The following is a 17,795-nucleotide window of genomic DNA, read 5'->3' as shown; positions in this document are numbered from 1 at the left end:
ATCACAGGGCACACAGAGACGAACAACCATTCGCACTCACACTCACACCTAGGGACAATTTAGAGTGTTCAATCAGCCTGCCATGCATATTTTTGGAATGTGGGAGGAAACCGGAGCACCCGGAGAAAACCCACGCAGGCCCGGGGAGAACATGCAAACTCCACACAGGGAGGCCGGAGCTGGAATCGAACCCGGTACCTCTGCACTGTGAAGCCGACGTGCTAACCACTGGACTACCGGGCCGCCCTTGTACGGAACTATATTTATAAAATGACAACAAAATCTCACTGTTAGACCGAAAACATGAACTGTGAGTTATCCAATCAAACTTTGTCTTTAATCAGATGTGAATCTAGAATAGCACAAGCAGCTTTCAACAGAACTCTTCACCTTCTGTGTTGTATCATTTTTTTTGTCACATGATCATTGACGTCACATCCGTTCAGCCATTTTCTGTACCACTATTATACTTTAAATGAAGCTTCACTCAAGTGAAGCTCGCCAATAGAGAAAAATAGCAAGTTACAAGTTGCAGATGTGGTCACTGCTCTGCTCTATTCAATTAAGCTTTTTTCTTGAGCTATCCAAAATCAAACGGGACCACAACAATACATTTCTGTCAAGATACACACGTAATATTTCTAAGACAAACTACCAGTTATCATTTTTAGCTTCATCTGTTTTATAATTTATTTTCCACCTCAAAATTTCTCTTTGCACACGGAGGCTTGCACACACGTTCATGCAGTTTTCTTCTGTTGGTGCCAAAAATGTGTAACTTGCTGGTCCTATAATTGCTCTTTTAACTGAATGGTGATGTTGCCTATCGTAGCTTGTAAGAGTTGGATTCATTTAAACCAATTGTAATGAATTAATAAACTGGTTAGCTGGTCCGCCTCACAATGAAGAGGTTGTGAGTTTGAATCTGGGGCTCCGGCCTTCCACTGTGGAGTTTGCATGGTCTCCCTGTGCCTGTGTAGTTTTTCTCCAGGTACTCCGGTTTCATCCCACATTCCAAAAATATGTATAGTAGGTTGACTGAAGACACAAAAAAAACATGTATGGATAGATTTGACCTTTTTTTTTATTTTTTATTTTTCCAAATGGCGCCCGAGTAGGCAGCCTTCGGCAAGTGCTCTTCAAGAGCCTTGCTTTTTTGTTCTTTTTTGGTGTTTTTGTCTTTAGTTTTGTCACATGTTGTTTGTTGTTTCATTGTGCGGACCTGATATGGACTCTTTTCAGCATTTTTTGGCCACGACATTTGTCAAAGGAGAAGCATCTGTGCTTGGTGGCTGCGCCTTCTCGGTAGCACGCCTGTGCCAGCACAGATTTTGGTTGGGAGGAATGTCGGCGCCATTGACTGTCGATGCTGGACAGACCTGGGGCGCTTGTGTTTTTTGCGCCTGTAGTGGGCAGCATTTTTCACAACCCCGTTTTGTTCAGTGGCTATGTCGACGCTGTTGGACAGTCGGCGTTGGTGCGGCTGAATGGATGGCTGCTGAACTTGAAGATGAGGAGAGAGGAGCGTTGGCTCAGGGCGCTGATGCGCATTTGGAACCGTGAGTTGCCGCTTAGAATTGAAATGGATTTCCATGGGACAGGAGAATTGAACCAATCTCTTTTCGTCAATGGATGCTACAGCTTCTTCTTGACTTTGAAACTTAGCTTGTAGCTGACGTGTGCACATTTTGAGCATGACTTCTCTGATCCACTGGTTAAAGGAAACTTTGATTCTCTCCTCTTTCATCTCAAACTGCTTCAAACAACAAAGCGTGTGATGGAAAAGTGGTTATGCCTGCATGACTGTCTGTGTTTTATGTTATGTGTTGTGTTTATTGTTTTACTTGATGTTAACTGTTTTGTTAAGCGCTTTGTTACAGCTGCCGCTGTTGTGAAAGCGCTATATAAATCAGCATGTATTGTATTGTATTGTATGTCAAGGGCAGTACCTGCATGTTCCCAAATTGAGGGACTTATAAAGGAAAAATGACCTAAGTTTTTTTTTTCTCTCTCCCGATTTTGTGCCTACGTACACTTGAATCCTATGCACTCTTTGATAAGTTCCGTAGGAACGATAAAGCATTTGCAGAGGTTCATTTACATAACCGTTAAGGGTGAGTTCAGTTGTTTGTAATCATTGTGTACTCATTTATTATGTTTTTTTCTTCAAGTGTTGCCTAGCTTCTTTTAGAATTACGTCAGTTTCAGATATTTCTGTTAATGTTGCAGTGACATTTGTTTGATGTAAAGTGTTTTGGGGTTTTTTTTTCCTCATAAAGCCTAACTTTTTACCGTCTATAGTAGCAGTGTTTTCGAGGTTTTGGAGGTGCCGGGATTCTGCGCGTTGCCAGCAATATTTCAACTTCTAACTAAAACTGCATATACTCTACCATAAATTGTTGTTCATTAAGAATTACACCCTGAAAAATTGTGTTGATGACAATGATGTAACAGGATAAAATAGAATCTTTCATTGTCTGGCATCCTCTTAACATTCATGTGATCATCATGAAAGTGTCTTATTTCACCACGGCCAAAGAATGACTATATAGTTTACAGCAAACCATTAGATCCACTTTGAGTACCCATCGCTGAAAGCAGAAAACATGTTGTCTCCCAACAAAGGTCAACGCTGATAAATGTTAATCTTTCTGCATACAATCAGCCCAGCCATCTGAGGGTTAGCAACACCCTGAGTTCAACCACTCTGTTGATTAGCTTTAGTCATTGTTGTTTTGACCTGAAATGCTGTTCACACTTTTGATGCCAGAGGGAAACACAGAGTCATGGCAATGCAGTTTAAAGTTTAAAGCTGCATTGAAACAATCAGTCAAAAGACAAAGGACCGAATCAGAACTTTTTAATACTTTATCTCTAATGTTAATGAACATTGTTATGCAAGTGACACTGTATCACTATCACATTTTAAGAATAGAAACAACTTTTCTCATTTACAAGGCATTCACTGCAGCAGAAAAGAGCGCACAGAGCATAGCTGCAGTTGCTTTAAACTGGGGATGGTTGATAGAATTGTAAAATCAGTTTAACCATTCTTCCCCCTTGCACTTATCTGTGTTTGGATTGCTGTTGCAGGAGCCTAAGCAGAAAAGCACATATTTCTCTCATGCCAGCCCTTCACTTGTAGACATAATGGCAATGAAAAAAAAAACAATCTAAACAAGTTTTACGTTTGTTTTTTCATTTCCCGTTTGGTATTCCGATGTGTTATGTGAAGCATTGACCTCGGCAAACTATTTTCAATTAGTACTTAATTGCCTTCCTCCATGCTCCTTCTTGTCATACAGAACACAACTTTAAAATGGTTCCACTCAGGCTGTCTGGATTCTTTGCAGGAATTAAACTCTGCGAACAATTCTTTACAACAATAGGTCATAAAAAGCTCCAAACGTAGCAAACAAATCACATTGTCAACACTGAGCTTGCTCTTGTAAACACATTGACAGGACGACAAATATAGTGTATGGTTGCAAAGCAGTTTAAATGTGATTCAGATATGTACAAAAAAAGTTTACAAGCTGGATTTGACCACTGACTCAAAGTTAAAGCATTTCTTGCTGTGCACTGAAACCACGATAAGGTCTTGAGTGAAAACAAAACCTATTGTACTTTTCCATTTCATCCAACCATCCATCCATCCATTTTCTTATCCGCTTATCTTCACGAGGGTCATGCTGGAGCCTATGCTGGCTGTGTTCGATCAGTGGGCGGGAGACACCCTGAACCGGTTACCAGCCAATCGCAGGGCACACACAGACCAACAACCATTCGCGCTCACACTCACACATAGGGACAATTTAAAGTGCTCCTTTGACCTACCGCGCATGTTTTCCGAATGTGGGAGGAAACCGGAGTATCTGGAGAAAACACGCAGGCAAGAAGAGAACATGCAAATTCCACACATGAAGGCCGAAGCCGGAATCGAACCCTGCACCTCTTCACTGTGAGGCCGAAATGCGAACCGGTTGACCCGCATTTAATATACAAATTATATTCAGGAGAAGCCGGGAGGCAGCAAAAAAATACAGACAAGCAACCATGTCACTAATTGATGAGGCAAGTAGTGATAAAGGGGGTTTAACAAGTCCATCACTGTGTACTATATTTATGTTTGTAAGAGCAAAGTGTGGCTATAATAACAGGATGACAATTGCAGAATCACTCTTTGTACTACTATTCGTGTTAAACATGGCTTTAAACCAATGCAATCTATGTGTGCAGGTTGTTGTACCTCGTAGCCCAGTGCAGGCCAAGGGGCTGCTTCTGTCCTGCATTGCTGATAACAATCCCTGCATTTTCTTTGAACCCAAGATCCTTTACAGAGCAGCAGGTAAGTTGGATTGCAAGGCAAGTTTATGTACTGTTGCTCATTTATTAAACACAGCAGTTGTGTCATTATGTTACTGTCAGAGTTATCAATTAGACATTCATAATAAAGACCCAATGAGGAGAGGACACACTGGATTCTGATACCAATCACTCGAGGGGGGAACGAGGAGAAGCGTTAAGTTTCAGTTCTCTGCACGTCACCCAAGAATCTCCCCACTCTGCCTCTCATTTATTTCTCATTGGCAATCTAATACATGGGTGTGTCCAACCTAAAGGGTGAGGGCTGTTGAAGACACACTGAACTTGATTGACTATGTGTGTGTATGTGAGTGAAAATTACGTAAGTTGGTTGCAGCTGGTGTTGACAGCTCCATCCACGTCCGACATTGCTCTTGTTTTGTCTTTTCACTTTATCTCTTCCCAACCACTTTCTCTGAAAGGTAGTTGCGTCCCTCAACTGTCACACAGTGCACTTAGTATTCTTTATTATAAATGTGAGTATATCTTTATTAAAAGCATAATTATATCTTTAGTAAAAGCATAAGCGTTCTTCATTGCAGCCATAATAAATTTTTCATTTCAAGCATAATAAATTCATCATTAATACAATACAATAAATCCTGATTTATATGGTGCTTTCACAACAGCTGCAGCTTTATGTTAACAAAACAGTTAAAGTAAAATAATAAACCTAATATGCAAATGTATGATAACTAAAAATAATCAGTTTAACAGTTACCTGTAGGAGTAGCATTGCTTTGAAAAATACAATTTTTGTGAAAAGGAAACAAAAGTGAAATCCTTTGCAGTTGGTATCAACCCAGCTTGGGGATACAAAGCTGGGTTGATACACATTTTTTGACCATCTGCTCTCTGGTTAAGTTGTTTTTAAAACTGATATTGGTGTTGCTCTTACAAGATATTCAAGCATTTTTTTCTGCAGTAATCATTATCAGTGAAGGAAATCTGACAAAAGTAGAAAGTATTCATTTAAAGCGCTGAGAAAAAACATCTATAAGCATCTTGGATCTTTACAGTATATTAACCCTCTTTATCACAGGTGACTTACCAATGGAGATCACACTCCTTATTAAGCATAGATCTATTTTGACTTCATGGTCGAAATTGTTAGCTCCATTATCATATTGACCTGGATTAGTTTAATCATCTTGTATGAACAGCGCTGCCTTTGTTTGGTTAGATGATGACAGCAATTTCATTTCTGGATGTAAGATTTTTGCTTGAAACTATTGTGAAAACAACATAGATAGCAGTGTCTTATAATGGTGCATTACAGGCAAATGTTGTCTTATTTTATGCACGAGTACTACAAAGGAAGCCTTTCAGTTTTTTTTTCTAAAGGAACATAGCAAGTCAGCTCTATTGCTAAGTTTAAAGATCTAATGGTCTTTGCCTATAGGTCCTGTTTGAGGACAAAAACACACAGTTGTCTCCTGGAGGTCATGGAATAGTGGTCCCAAACCAATGGCCATTTGGTACCAGGCCGCACAGAAGATAGACCAAAAGGAAAAAAAACAATCCCCAGCCAAGCCCCCAACCCTCACCCTGTTGATTAACTTCCAAAGGGTAATATAAGTCTGGCTGAGTGGCTATATGATTGAAAATTGTGATATTATGAGACCAGCTGTGAGCATATTTACTCCATCAGATGTGGCGGAAAAGAGAGTACAGCTTTTCCTTCCAAATTTGGTTTGCCAGATGAAGTAAACGGAATCTTTAAAAAATTATAATAATTTAAAAAAAAACGCACAAAGCAAAGTAATAGGAACAACAGTAATAACGACCGGACATGCAGCTAAACGCAGACCGGATGGGCAGCTATGACTCATGAGAAGTTCCTTCCCATTGATCGTGTGGCAGGAGCGAAATAGTAGATGAACCCATTGTGCAAGGTATGTCATCAAACTCAAGGCAATACAACAAACCCGTTGAATAATTTCAAGTAGCACGCAAGTGATGACGTGGAAAGCATGAGCACAGCCTGCCCACGTAAAATTAGCAGCTAAGCCATAGTAACACACAGTCACAGGACGAAAGCGTCAGTGCGTCAACTTTTGATCATGTACATTTGCAAGTAAGTTTACGCTTTATGTCGGATCATAACTCAAAAAGAATTATGTTTACAGTTTAAGGTATGTTCATTATTCCTGAGGGGTCCATTTTTAGTACGTCACTGTTGTTTTATATTGTTCTACATTCGTTGTACTGTTGAATACAACTATGTGAAATGAAAGAAAATGTGTTGGCTGTTGATAAAATGTTGAATGACTCCATAATTATCTGTTTGTCAGTACCAATGCTTTAAAACTGTAAATTTAAAAGTACCCGGTAATGAGATTTTTTTTTTTATACACTGTTTTTTTATACGCTGTTTTTTTATTCCCCGCCCGTCGGTGACTGGTTGCTGATCCATGAAAAGCATTTACTTGTCTAAAGTCGTCTGTGATGCAAAAGAGGTGTGGGACCACTGTCATAGAAGACACATTGTGCATGTTTTTCACAATTAAAAATAGTTCCCAGATGTGTCAATACAGACACTCACGTGTTTTTGTGAAATCAAGATAAATAATTATATGATAGTTGTTACACCCCATTTCACCTCTTTCAAAAGTCAAGCCATTTTTTAGGCTAATTGTCTCATTAAAAAAAAATTATAAAATTCAGCCGCTACAGACTGTTTACATGCAGTCAATATTCGGGTTAATGTCCAACTTCTGGTTGCTTGCTTCGAGCTTTTTATTGCCACTCCCAGTTGCATTGAAGATTTCTTGGGTGAGACCTCAAACCCCGATTTGCTCCCAGTGGGCCTGGTCATGCATTGCATGGCTGCAGATGCCCATTGGTGTATAAATGGTAAATGGTTGCGCGAATGGGTGAATACAAACCTCTTTAATGCACTTTGGGTACCATGATGGTGTCGATAAAGTGCTATATAAATGCACTCCAGTCACCACTTTCCCAGGCTATCGGACTCGTTGGAAACTAAGATGGAAAATGTAATAGGATAATTGATTTCTCAAAAGATTCAAAAGTGATAGCCCTATTCTCAAAAACCTCAGTTCACACTTGGATCACTCAGTGACGTCGGTGACAAACTTTAAAAATGAAGAAGGCATGGAAACCCTTGCACAGTGGTACCTCTACTTACGAAGTTTCTTCAGATGAAATTTTCAAGTTACGAAACGTCTCAAGAAAATATTGCCTGTTGTTACGAAATAAATGTCAAGATACAAAAGGTAAAAATCACCCAGAAAAAGTGTAGGGCGATCGCTCACTATGCTGATGTTTGCCTTGGAAATTTTGGAAAGATTGTTAAAAGCCGACAAAAGCAAACGTCCTTGGATCAGTTCTTTACAAAAACGCCTGGCAAAAAAAAACACTTCTGGGAGAGAACATGGACTAAAAGGGGCAAAAAACGATGAGATGATTAAATGACCATAATTTTTATTCTTTACTCTGTTGCACAACTCTCATTTATAGTGCAATAATCTAATTGTAACATGTATGTGTTACATATTTTTATGCTTTAGGAAACATTGAAGTCTCAATTTGGGGAGGGGGAGCTTGGAACGAATTTGGGCATTTGCATGGAAAACGCATCTACTTACAAAATTTTCAAGTTAAGAAATTTCTTCCAGAACCAATTAATTTGGTAAGTAGAAGTACCACTGTATTTGCATGTTGTTCTAGGATACATATTGTTAATCGGCTGTATGTGCTACAAATGTGTGTTACGTGAGAGCTTCCCTTACCAGTGCTTTTTCATATGCAGTGCTGAGTTGCACTCTCTTGGGTTTGAAGCGACATGAATATGAGTTCTCCCCTCAGTATCTAAACCCTGTTTTTTTCTGCAACATTAATCAACGTGGAGCTGGCAAACACTAGTACTCAAACATTATGTTGTGCTGATAAAAGTATATGCGGTCTCTACTAGGCAATGAGTTTCGGGAAAAAATCATGTGTTAGCCTTTGGAATTGGCCAGACAAAATGTACTGCTGGAGGAATGTGTGTTTGATGGTTGTGTTATTCCATTTGTGGTTCTACTCATCCCTTAAAGTTAGTCATTTTGAAATCTTTGTATCTTCAAAACTACAGGGTACCGTTTTCTGTGTTCTTTATCAACCCTCGTACGCGTTGGATTTTGAAATTAAGAGAGCCATACTGGTGAGAACTCCCTGGTCATAGCAGGAAGGTTTGGGATCCGGTTCTGGATCTCCACCTTGGGCTTTTCTATTTTAAATTACAACTGTCACCCTATGCATGATGTATGGGTTCCCTCTGAGTACTATAGCTTTGCCGAAAAAAACAAGTAATTTAGAAGAATTGCCCATAGGTCTACAGTAGAGCTTGGGAAAACCGTCGACCAACTCGGTGGTGTCGATTGTGTCGTCACAAAAATGCCCGCCTCGAAACTGTTTTGAATAACTTCATATTTAATATTTGCAGCACCAAGAACATATGTTTGGCCACCTTTGTATTTTCACTGTCTTTTAAATTATATATATATGCATGTACTTCAAACTGTTAATTGTTAGAGCTGCATACATTCTTTGTGTACTCATTTAATTTTGAGAGAGATAAATACGTATTTTATCATGACTCTAATATGAGAAGTGTTGTGCTCAGTAATATTTTATGACTTGACTTTGGATTTTCTTGAAAGTAAATACTCTTTTTTTGGGATGGGGGTGTTATCTTGACCCCCCCCCCCTCCTCCGATTGATTCGTGCTTGAAACTTGAAGAGTACTACTTGAGGGTTGTGATTTGCACATGTGACTTACTCCCGCCTCTGGTGGATACACAGGTTTATTGCGCCGACTGCCATCCAATGGAATAAATTATTCCCCCTATCCTTCTATGCCACAGGCATGGATAAATCAACATATAGTTACGATAAATAAAAATGTGTCATAATAGAACAGAACGAATAATAATTATGAATCATTCGGTGAGACTACCTCATGTATTCATTATTTCACTTTTTACCAAATTATACAAGACAATTGATTTTCCCAATTTAATCTACTGTCACCCCAATGTATGCCCGCTTAAAAGATCAAGTAGCCCTAAGACGTTTGGTCGACTGAACAGTAATGCATTCACTGCAAGAGTGTATTTGTTTGCCACGCGTACAATGTATGAACCAGATGCTGGTCTGTCAAGGAGGGGAAGCTCAATTTCGGCCTACATCATAAAATGCGTCTGTTTATTTATACGTGAATTCTACTCTCCGTTCCTTTTCAAGAGAATGATCTGTGACATACCAACAAGGTGTCTTTTCCAGGGTCTTAACTGGGGTGATAGAAGTCAGTCTGCGAACACAAGCTACTACAATAAAGCACAGCAGAAATAAAATATTAATCTGTCGCTAGTTGTTTTCAACTAGTGACAACGAGAGTGTCACTATGATTATTAGAAGTCTCCAGTTTAACTCAGAACAGAATGAGAATTGAAAAATGCTCCCATGGATGCCTGCACCAAAAGATCGGTGATTGGCTCGTTTCACTGTCAATGAAAAAGAGATTCAGCCTCAGACAGATCATTCAATCAACATGCAGAAAAGCTGAGCGTGCGGGCCAGCCGATAAACGCCCACTGTCCATAGACTCCCAGAGAACCTGAGCGTCCGATGGGCGGGACAAAACCAACATTTATCCAATGACTCGTCCCGTTTCGATGGATTGGGACAACGGGCTCTGAACTCTCTCGACGCCCAGCGTCCGCGCTGTAGACGCTCAGCGTCCACACAGTTTAAAGCACAGTGAAGCTGTAGGAATGAATGAGAATGAGTCGCGTCATAACCAGTAATAAGAAGCTGATTCGGAACAAAGGTTGAGCGCGTTGTAGCACATATTTAGTCAATGACAAGTACACACAATTGTATGGACACACATATATTTGATCACTTATTTTTTTTACATTTTAGGGGAAGCTGAGCTTCCCTTGCAGTCTTAGAGCAATCTCCTCTGGTATGAACAGTGAAGGAAGGTTAAACTGCTTGAGGGGCAACGTTGCAGTACGTTACAGTGTACACAAAAACAAGTGTACAAGTGAGTTTTATGACCAGTTTGGATAACTTTGCAGATATGGAATGCTTCTGATTGACTTTTTGTGTTTGCAGTGGAGCAAGTTCCCACAGAAGCCTTCACTATTCCACTCTCACAGGCTGAGGTTGTGGAGGAAGGAAGTGATGTTACATTGATTGCCTGGGGTACACAGGTAGGTGATCCTGCACATCATTGACAACATCTCAGTGGGTGTGCTGAATGGTTTAGTCACCGTCTATCTTTGGAACCCTGGTCACAGGGAGTACGGACAACAATATGTGGTGTTCAAAGCCAGTGGATTAATTTCAAGTACACGACGAGCCTCCTGTGTCACTGCAGGGTCTCTCAGCTGGCATGCTTAGACTATATCTGTGCCGACATCTCGGAACCAAGGCCGTGCGTTGCTCTCCGCCTATTAACGGTGCATGTCTGCAGCACTCTTTCCATTGTTGATGGTCTTTTCATCAGCGAGCTTTGATTTCTACGGCTTGCTGTCACATAGAGCCTGTCACTCACCAGGAGTCAGATTCAGTTTGATTGTTCCCAGCCACTTTACCTGGCTTATCCGTGCCGCAGTGTGCCTGCAGCCTGAGATGGGGTTCAGAGGATACTGAGAGAAAGTGTCTCCATCAAAACCCGTATTATTCTTGAAAGATGACTTGGCAAGATAGATGATCCAGTCAAGTAGTGGAAACAATGGCCCTTCCTTCTGAAACGTATTTCTTTATTTCCTACTTCACCACTCCTCAGCTGCTTGGCCAACTTAGTTAAGTGAGAAAGAAAATCAAACGAGTGGAATTTGAGATCCAGAAGAGCAAAGTTATTGTTTCAGACCGTAATATAAAGTAAATTAAGATGTTTTATTCGCAAGGTATCACTATTCTCTTGATAGAATCACAGAAAGTAATGAGTGAAAGACAAAAAAAAAAAATCATGATCATGTGACCCCCCCCCCCCCCCTTTCTTTTAGGTACATGTGATGAAGGAAGTGGCTCAAATGGCTCAGGAGAAATTGGGTGTTTCCTGTGAGGTCATCGACCTTCGCACTATCCTGCCATGGGATGCTGAAACTGTTTGCAAGGTACCATTCAATCTTGTGCTAGCAAATGTAAGCAATGGACCTCAAAGAATTAAAATAACTGCATTTATTACCCTAAGATACAAGGATGTGCTAGATAAGAGATCTTTGTATACGTTATACTCTTCATTATTATTACTATATATGACCTACTATGTGGAAATATGGGGAAATGCCTGTAAAACAAAACAGTCCCTATTCTAAAAACAACAACAACAACAACAAAGCAATTCGAATTATTAATAGATCAAAATATACGGAACCCACAAATCAACTATTTATCAAATTAAATACGATGAAATTTTATGACCTGGGTGACTTTAAAATCGCCCAATTAATGTACAAAGCACACAATAACCTGCTCTGCCAAAACATTCTGAAGTTTTTCGAAATTCGAGAAAGCAGCTATGATTTAAGACGGGGGGGTCCCCAAACTTTTTCCTGTGAGGGCCACATAACTTTTCCCTTCTCTGATGGGCGGCCGGTGTCAGTTTAGAAAAAGTGTGACGATCGTAGGGGAGCTTAAAAAATTTATTGTTTTCCAGTAAGCCACACATAACCAAATAACCCTTTCCAGGTTCTTTACAGAAAAAAAGTTAGGAAACAAATAATAACACTATTAATGAAATAAATAATAACTAAATAACCCTCTCTGAGTTCTTCACAGAAAAAACAGGAAATAAATAATAACTAAATAACTCTGGGTTCTTCATAGAAAAAAAAGCAATGGAACATTAATTTTCTGTTGTGCCATGCACAATCTTAACAGATAAAAGTTCAGCTCAGTTGTCAGAGCTGAATCTCTGACACTTATGAGCAGTCTCTTAAAGTTCTTGTGTTCCTTCCTTATAATCCTTTTGTAGGTTCCAGTAGGCTTGTAGAAACCACTGTTTGCAGTTAGGGAATTTTTGGGGCGTTTTTAACATCGTGACGGGTCATTTTGACCCGAGGACAACAGGAGGGTTACAGGGCCGGGCCAAAAGTCCTGACGGGCCGTAGTTTGGGGACCGCTGATTTAAGAGGTACCAACTTATTCAAAAAACTCAAAACAAGGACAAACATCAAGCAAAGAAGTGTATCTGTCAAAGGTGTTAATCTGTGGAATAATTTCGAAACGGACCTGAAAATTAGTAAATCGCTTGCTGAGTTCAAAAACAAATTCAAAAAAATAGTACAAACAACCTACATCAATCAGAGTTAAAGTGATAAATTCTAAACCTTAAATATAATGATAAATCAAAAGTAAGTTGATAAATAGTGAAAGGTATGGTGATATCCATTATGAATACAAGAGAAAATTGCCACAAGAGTGCCATGGTGTGTATGTATAAAATCCCGATACAAACCAAAAGTTGTAAAAATATCACGGTTAAGGGTACTTTACCTGGCTTATCCGTGTCTCCATTAAGGTTAAGGCGTTTGGCGTTTGGTTCTTTGGCGTTTGACTCAGCATGACTTAGATTTGCTATTGGTTTTACTGCTTGGTGCTTTCTACCGCCTTATTACTTATTACTTATTACTGATTCGTCTTACTGTTTATTGTATATGTTAAATCGCTCCATGTACAGCACTTTGTATGCAGCGATGGCTGTTTGAAAGTGCTCTATAAATACTGTTGACTTGACTTGACTTGACTTAAGGCCTTAATGGAGACTTCTTTCTTCTTACTTTCTTGCTTTTCTTATTGATATGAAAATGATCTATTTATATATAATCACATAACATTTCTGTCAAATTATTACTGTGTATGTTTATGTTCAATAAACAAACAAGATGAGTATGTATTTGGCCAGTGCCAAAAGTTTATATAAATTTGCCTTTGTCAGACTAAAGCTACGAAAAACAAAAAAAGAAAAAGACAACTTCAGTTTTAAAGTACTGCATTTGCTCTTTAGCAATGATACCGTAGCCACTTTTATTCAGGCCACTTCAACAATTATCTACTGTATTTGTAAGTTTGCATGACTTGTTCCCCTTTTTATTGCCGAGCGTCATTTGTCAAATAAATGCTAATACCATTCATTACAAAGACAGGTTACCAATATGCCCGTTTTACAAATGATTACACTTTGAAAACATAGTGTAAAAAAATAGTACCAACTGTTTGGCAGTATAGTCAAACACTAAAATGCATTAACACTATTTCAGAAGTACACTGTCGCATCCAATAAAATACAAGGATGGCCACAGTAAAGTGGCAACGCCCTCCTTATTGCAAGAAGTGATGTGACCTAAATCTTTTGGGGGGGAAACATTACAAATTATTCACCTAATTCCATCGAATTAGCTCTGGTTTTCCCACAGTTTATTTTTTCCTGGGATATAACGTTTTAGTCCGTTGTACATGGAAATGCCACGTGCTTCCTATGTACACGAGTGAGTCACAACATAAAGTATTTGTTTATTTTGGATATTTACTGTCCAATTTTCATGGTTCTCAACAGCTTACTATATAGCTCCTGATGTCAGGCAAAATGTTAATGCCTTATTAAAATATCATGAAATGGAATGGTGGGTTTATGTTCCTCATGCATAGACACACACACACACTCGCACACAGACACACACACACACACTTCACACACACTAGCTCAGTGGGCGGGCCTCCTGACTCCATTCCCATATTGGTTGTGAGCGACGGGGTCGACTAGTACTGTCATGGCGAGGTGGAGGAACTGAAGGACTGATTTATTCTAAATAACATTCACAAAAGTGGCACAATAAATTAATGGCAAGGACATCGCCCTCACAGTTCTGAGATCATGGGCTCGAATCTGGACTCTGGCTTTCCTGTGTGGAGTTTCCATGTTCTCCCCGTGCCTGCATGGGTTTTCTCCGGGTACTCTGGTTTCATTGCACATTCCAAAAACATGCATAATAGGATGATTGAACATTCTAAATTGTCCATTGATTTGAACGTGAATGTGGGCAGTTGCCTATTTGGGTCTATTTCTGAGATTGCCTGGTGACAAATTTAGCGCGTATCCTGCACTTGGGATTGGCTCCAGCACACCTGCCACCTTTGTCAGGATAAGCATTTCGGAAATTGGATAGATGGGTAGAACTTTTACTTAATTTTTGAGCTGTCAGATTCCTGCGGCGTCCTTCTTCAGCAGCGCTAGTTGCTAGCTGGCTCTACCACGTTTCTGAGTTCCATTTTCTGTACAAATCACCCACTGATTCATGAAACACAACAAACACCTAAAAGCATCCAATTTTCTCAAAAGCCAACAGTGCACCTTATCATTCGATGCGCCTTATATGTGGTTCAATATTCTGACTTCTTGGACGTCGTTTTTTAAATGTTCTATAACAGCTGCATTAATTTTGGAAGGTCTATATAAATAAAGCTGTATTGTATTGTTACCCCCCCCCCTTACCCTCTCCCCCAATTTTGCTGCTGTAGACTGCAAATTTCCTCAGTGTGGGACAAATAAAGGTTATCTTATCTTATTTTCGCTTCATTCTAGGCGCCTTATAATGCAGTGCGCCCTATATACAGTACTAGCTGGTTCGCCGCCCTCCGGGCGGCTCATCAGCTAGTTCCTGCGGAAGGCTGGTAAGGTGGGCCTTCGGCCCACAAAAGTGTTGTTGCTTGGTTCAACTTTTTGTTCATCTTCATTGCTTATCGCGAAAATAAAGAGATGTTTAGCTCTACTAAATAACTAACAATTTCATTGCAATGATTGTGGGTAGACAACATTTTTTCGCTAAGATGCCCGCGCGATCGTAGTGAGCCACTGCCTGACCGGCGCAGTGGCGGCGCGCAGTGGCGGCGCGCAGCGGCGCGGTGAAGTAGGTACGTTTTGAAAAGGGACAGACGGAAGGACAGACCGCGTGCGGGACGACGCGCAATATATATATAAAGATATAGATATGAAAACAGTTTCAAATTTGTCTATTCATTAGAAGGTGCACCTTATGCTCTGAAGCGCCTAACAGTGCGGAAAATACAGTAAATATTTATTATACGAGTGTAATATACTACTCCTCTTCGCTGACATTTGCAGTGACGTCCTTCTTCACTCCAGGTTTCCTGTGGCTGTGGATCCTAATGCTGTATTACTTTTTTTCCAGTGACTTATTAATGTTGCCTTCTATTTTCTATTCAAAGGTGTTTACCCCTTCTGATTTGACGTGGTTTCAGCAAGACCGATATGACAAGTGTACTAAATCACTGAAGCACATTTGTGTTTCGTGCGTGCATTTTTAGCTTAGCACGGCTTTGTCCACCGTCAACAAGAATGCAATGGTTTGAAACAATACACATCTAATATTGTCAAAACGTCTGGGTATCAGATACAGAGAAACAGACTGGCAGCTTTTAATGATTCGTTGAAACCAAAATCAACTATCAACGTATCAGATGATAAAGATATGGAGAAAGAAAGATTTGTGGTCCAATGCATACCAAATCATTTGTCAAACTTGGGGGTGGCCACTTTATAACATTAAGCTTGAATGGCTGCTAATGGAACAGGATCACTAGTATTGATGATGTGTCGGCTGACAGAAGTAACACAATGATTTCTGAAGTGTACAGGGCTTTTAGCCCAGCTCACATTTGGCCAAATGCTACAAAACTGATAGGACAGCTTTTCATGATATCAATCGATAATGATCCTAAACTTACCAAGAAGGCAACGCGTGACTTCTTGAAGGCAAAGAAATTGAATATTGTTCATAGCCAAGTGAAGTCACCTGATCCCAACCTATTGGATCAGGATACTTCCAACTACCATTATTAAATGGAATGAATTGTCATAAAAGACAGTTTTAGGAAGGTCTGCATCAAGAGTGCATGGTTACCTTTTAATACCGTTTCACCTGCACTTGGTCATTTTTGTTTGTCGTGGGGCAGCATGCAAGGACGATATTGCATGCTTGCACATATTTGGAATTGGTTGTTTAGTGGCCGACCAAGAAGTAGGATAGATGCTTTTCCCACTGCTTGGTGTATTTCCATTTGCACTCTGAAATCACTTCACCATCTCCTCCCTTGGATGTGCCTTCTTACCTCACCGCAACACTGCTCTCGAGTTGAACCTTTTTCACCCTGACACGGCGTTCCATCCTCACACCCTCGCAGCACATGAATGGCTTTGTCGAAAAGACCTTTATTTACATTCTAACAGTAATAATGCAACTTAACAATCAAATATTTTATTCATGTCCAAAAAGAACACCATACTGTACTAAAAACTACTGTGGTCGCGATTCACTATGATTCTTGCATTGTAAAATGTGTTCATTTTATGAGCCAATCGGCTGGATAGTAAATGTCAAATGATTAGTTCACTTCTTTACAGAGGCTATGATGTACAGTACTCCAGAACATCATAGATGTCAAAATGTGACTCGCAACATTTATTTTTCTTCGACAATCCTGGAAAATATAAACTAAATAAAAAAAAATAATGTTCGGAGACCAAAATGAGACTGATATTTTATAAAAGTGGGAATGGCAGGCGTAGAGATTATTTAGTAATATCATCAAGTAACCATCCTATTTTGTCCACAGTGGCCTGAAATGGAGCTACACTGGCCACTGGGAATGGAGAAATTCAACACACACCAGTTTACTTGGTCTGTTTTTTTTTTTTTTTTTTTTTAATTGCTCATTCAAGGAAAATATGAGACTGTGGGGATACGTGAAGTTTGGAATTTTATGTGCAGTGTGAAATAGACATTTAATTGAAAAAGTATATTTTTTAACACAACGTAAACCTCAGATATACTTTGTTGTTGCGTGCCAGATCTGTCACCCAGCATAGCAGTAAACTGTCTGTTCTTTACAGTAATTTGGAGTTGAAACAAGGATGATTTAGGAAGCCTGTTACCAATTAGCATAAACTCTCAGCCATCATTCCTGCTTTTCCATTTCAATGGAGGGGCGTCAGCCAGCATGTGCTTGGTGGCTTACCACAACAATTGTTATATGTTTTGGCCTGCTGTCCCTCACACTGGAAGCACTGGAAAGTTTTAAAAAAAAAACAAACAAAGAAAAAACAGGACGAAAGTGAACAAATGTTTGGGCCCCAGTCCCAGTCCGTATAGTTGTTTATCTGTAATTACAGCATTAACACTGAGCACTTTAGGGAATAAACAGGAATTTTCTGTGGAGTGAAAGTAAGCAAACATTTATGACAAGATACAGAGATGGGTAAAGCCAAACATCATGGATGTGAAAGTGTTTGCAAACATCTTTTTTTAATCAGAGAAAAACATGGTTTTGGGAGTTCATCCGATGTTGGTGTAAATATGGCAACATTGGCATAAACGGGGCCAGATTTTCTTCACA

The 17,795-nt window shown here is 39.7% G+C and overlaps 1 protein-coding gene and 1 long non-coding RNA gene across 2 annotated transcripts in view; one reads left to right on the top strand and one right to left on the bottom strand.

Moving 5' to 3' along the window:
- Window positions 1–17,795, top strand: part of bckdhb (branched chain keto acid dehydrogenase E1 subunit beta) — a 55,349-nt gene that overhangs the window by 19,911 nt on the left and 17,643 nt on the right. The window contains exons 6-8 of the mRNA XM_052064794.1: window positions 4,240–4,348; window positions 10,491–10,588; window positions 11,387–11,497. Coding sequence (XP_051920754.1) covers window positions 4,240–4,348; window positions 10,491–10,588; window positions 11,387–11,497 — 318 coding nt within the window. The remainder of the gene's footprint in view (window positions 1–4,239; window positions 4,349–10,490; window positions 10,589–11,386; window positions 11,498–17,795) is intronic.
- Window positions 11,805–12,748, bottom strand: LOC127600389 (uncharacterized). The gene is made up of 2 exons (XR_007962330.1): window positions 12,503–12,748; window positions 11,805–11,899 (listed from the first exon to the last, which is right to left on the bottom strand). It is a non-coding gene; the product is annotated as an uncharacterized LOC127600389 (long non-coding RNA).

The sequence above is a fragment of the Hippocampus zosterae genome, chromosome 5, assembly GCF_025434085.1.
Source record: "Hippocampus zosterae strain Florida chromosome 5, ASM2543408v3, whole genome shotgun sequence".
Taxonomy (NCBI): Eukaryota; Metazoa; Chordata; class Actinopteri; order Syngnathiformes; family Syngnathidae; genus Hippocampus; species Hippocampus zosterae.
This window is presented reverse-complemented; position numbering and strand designations above follow the sequence as displayed.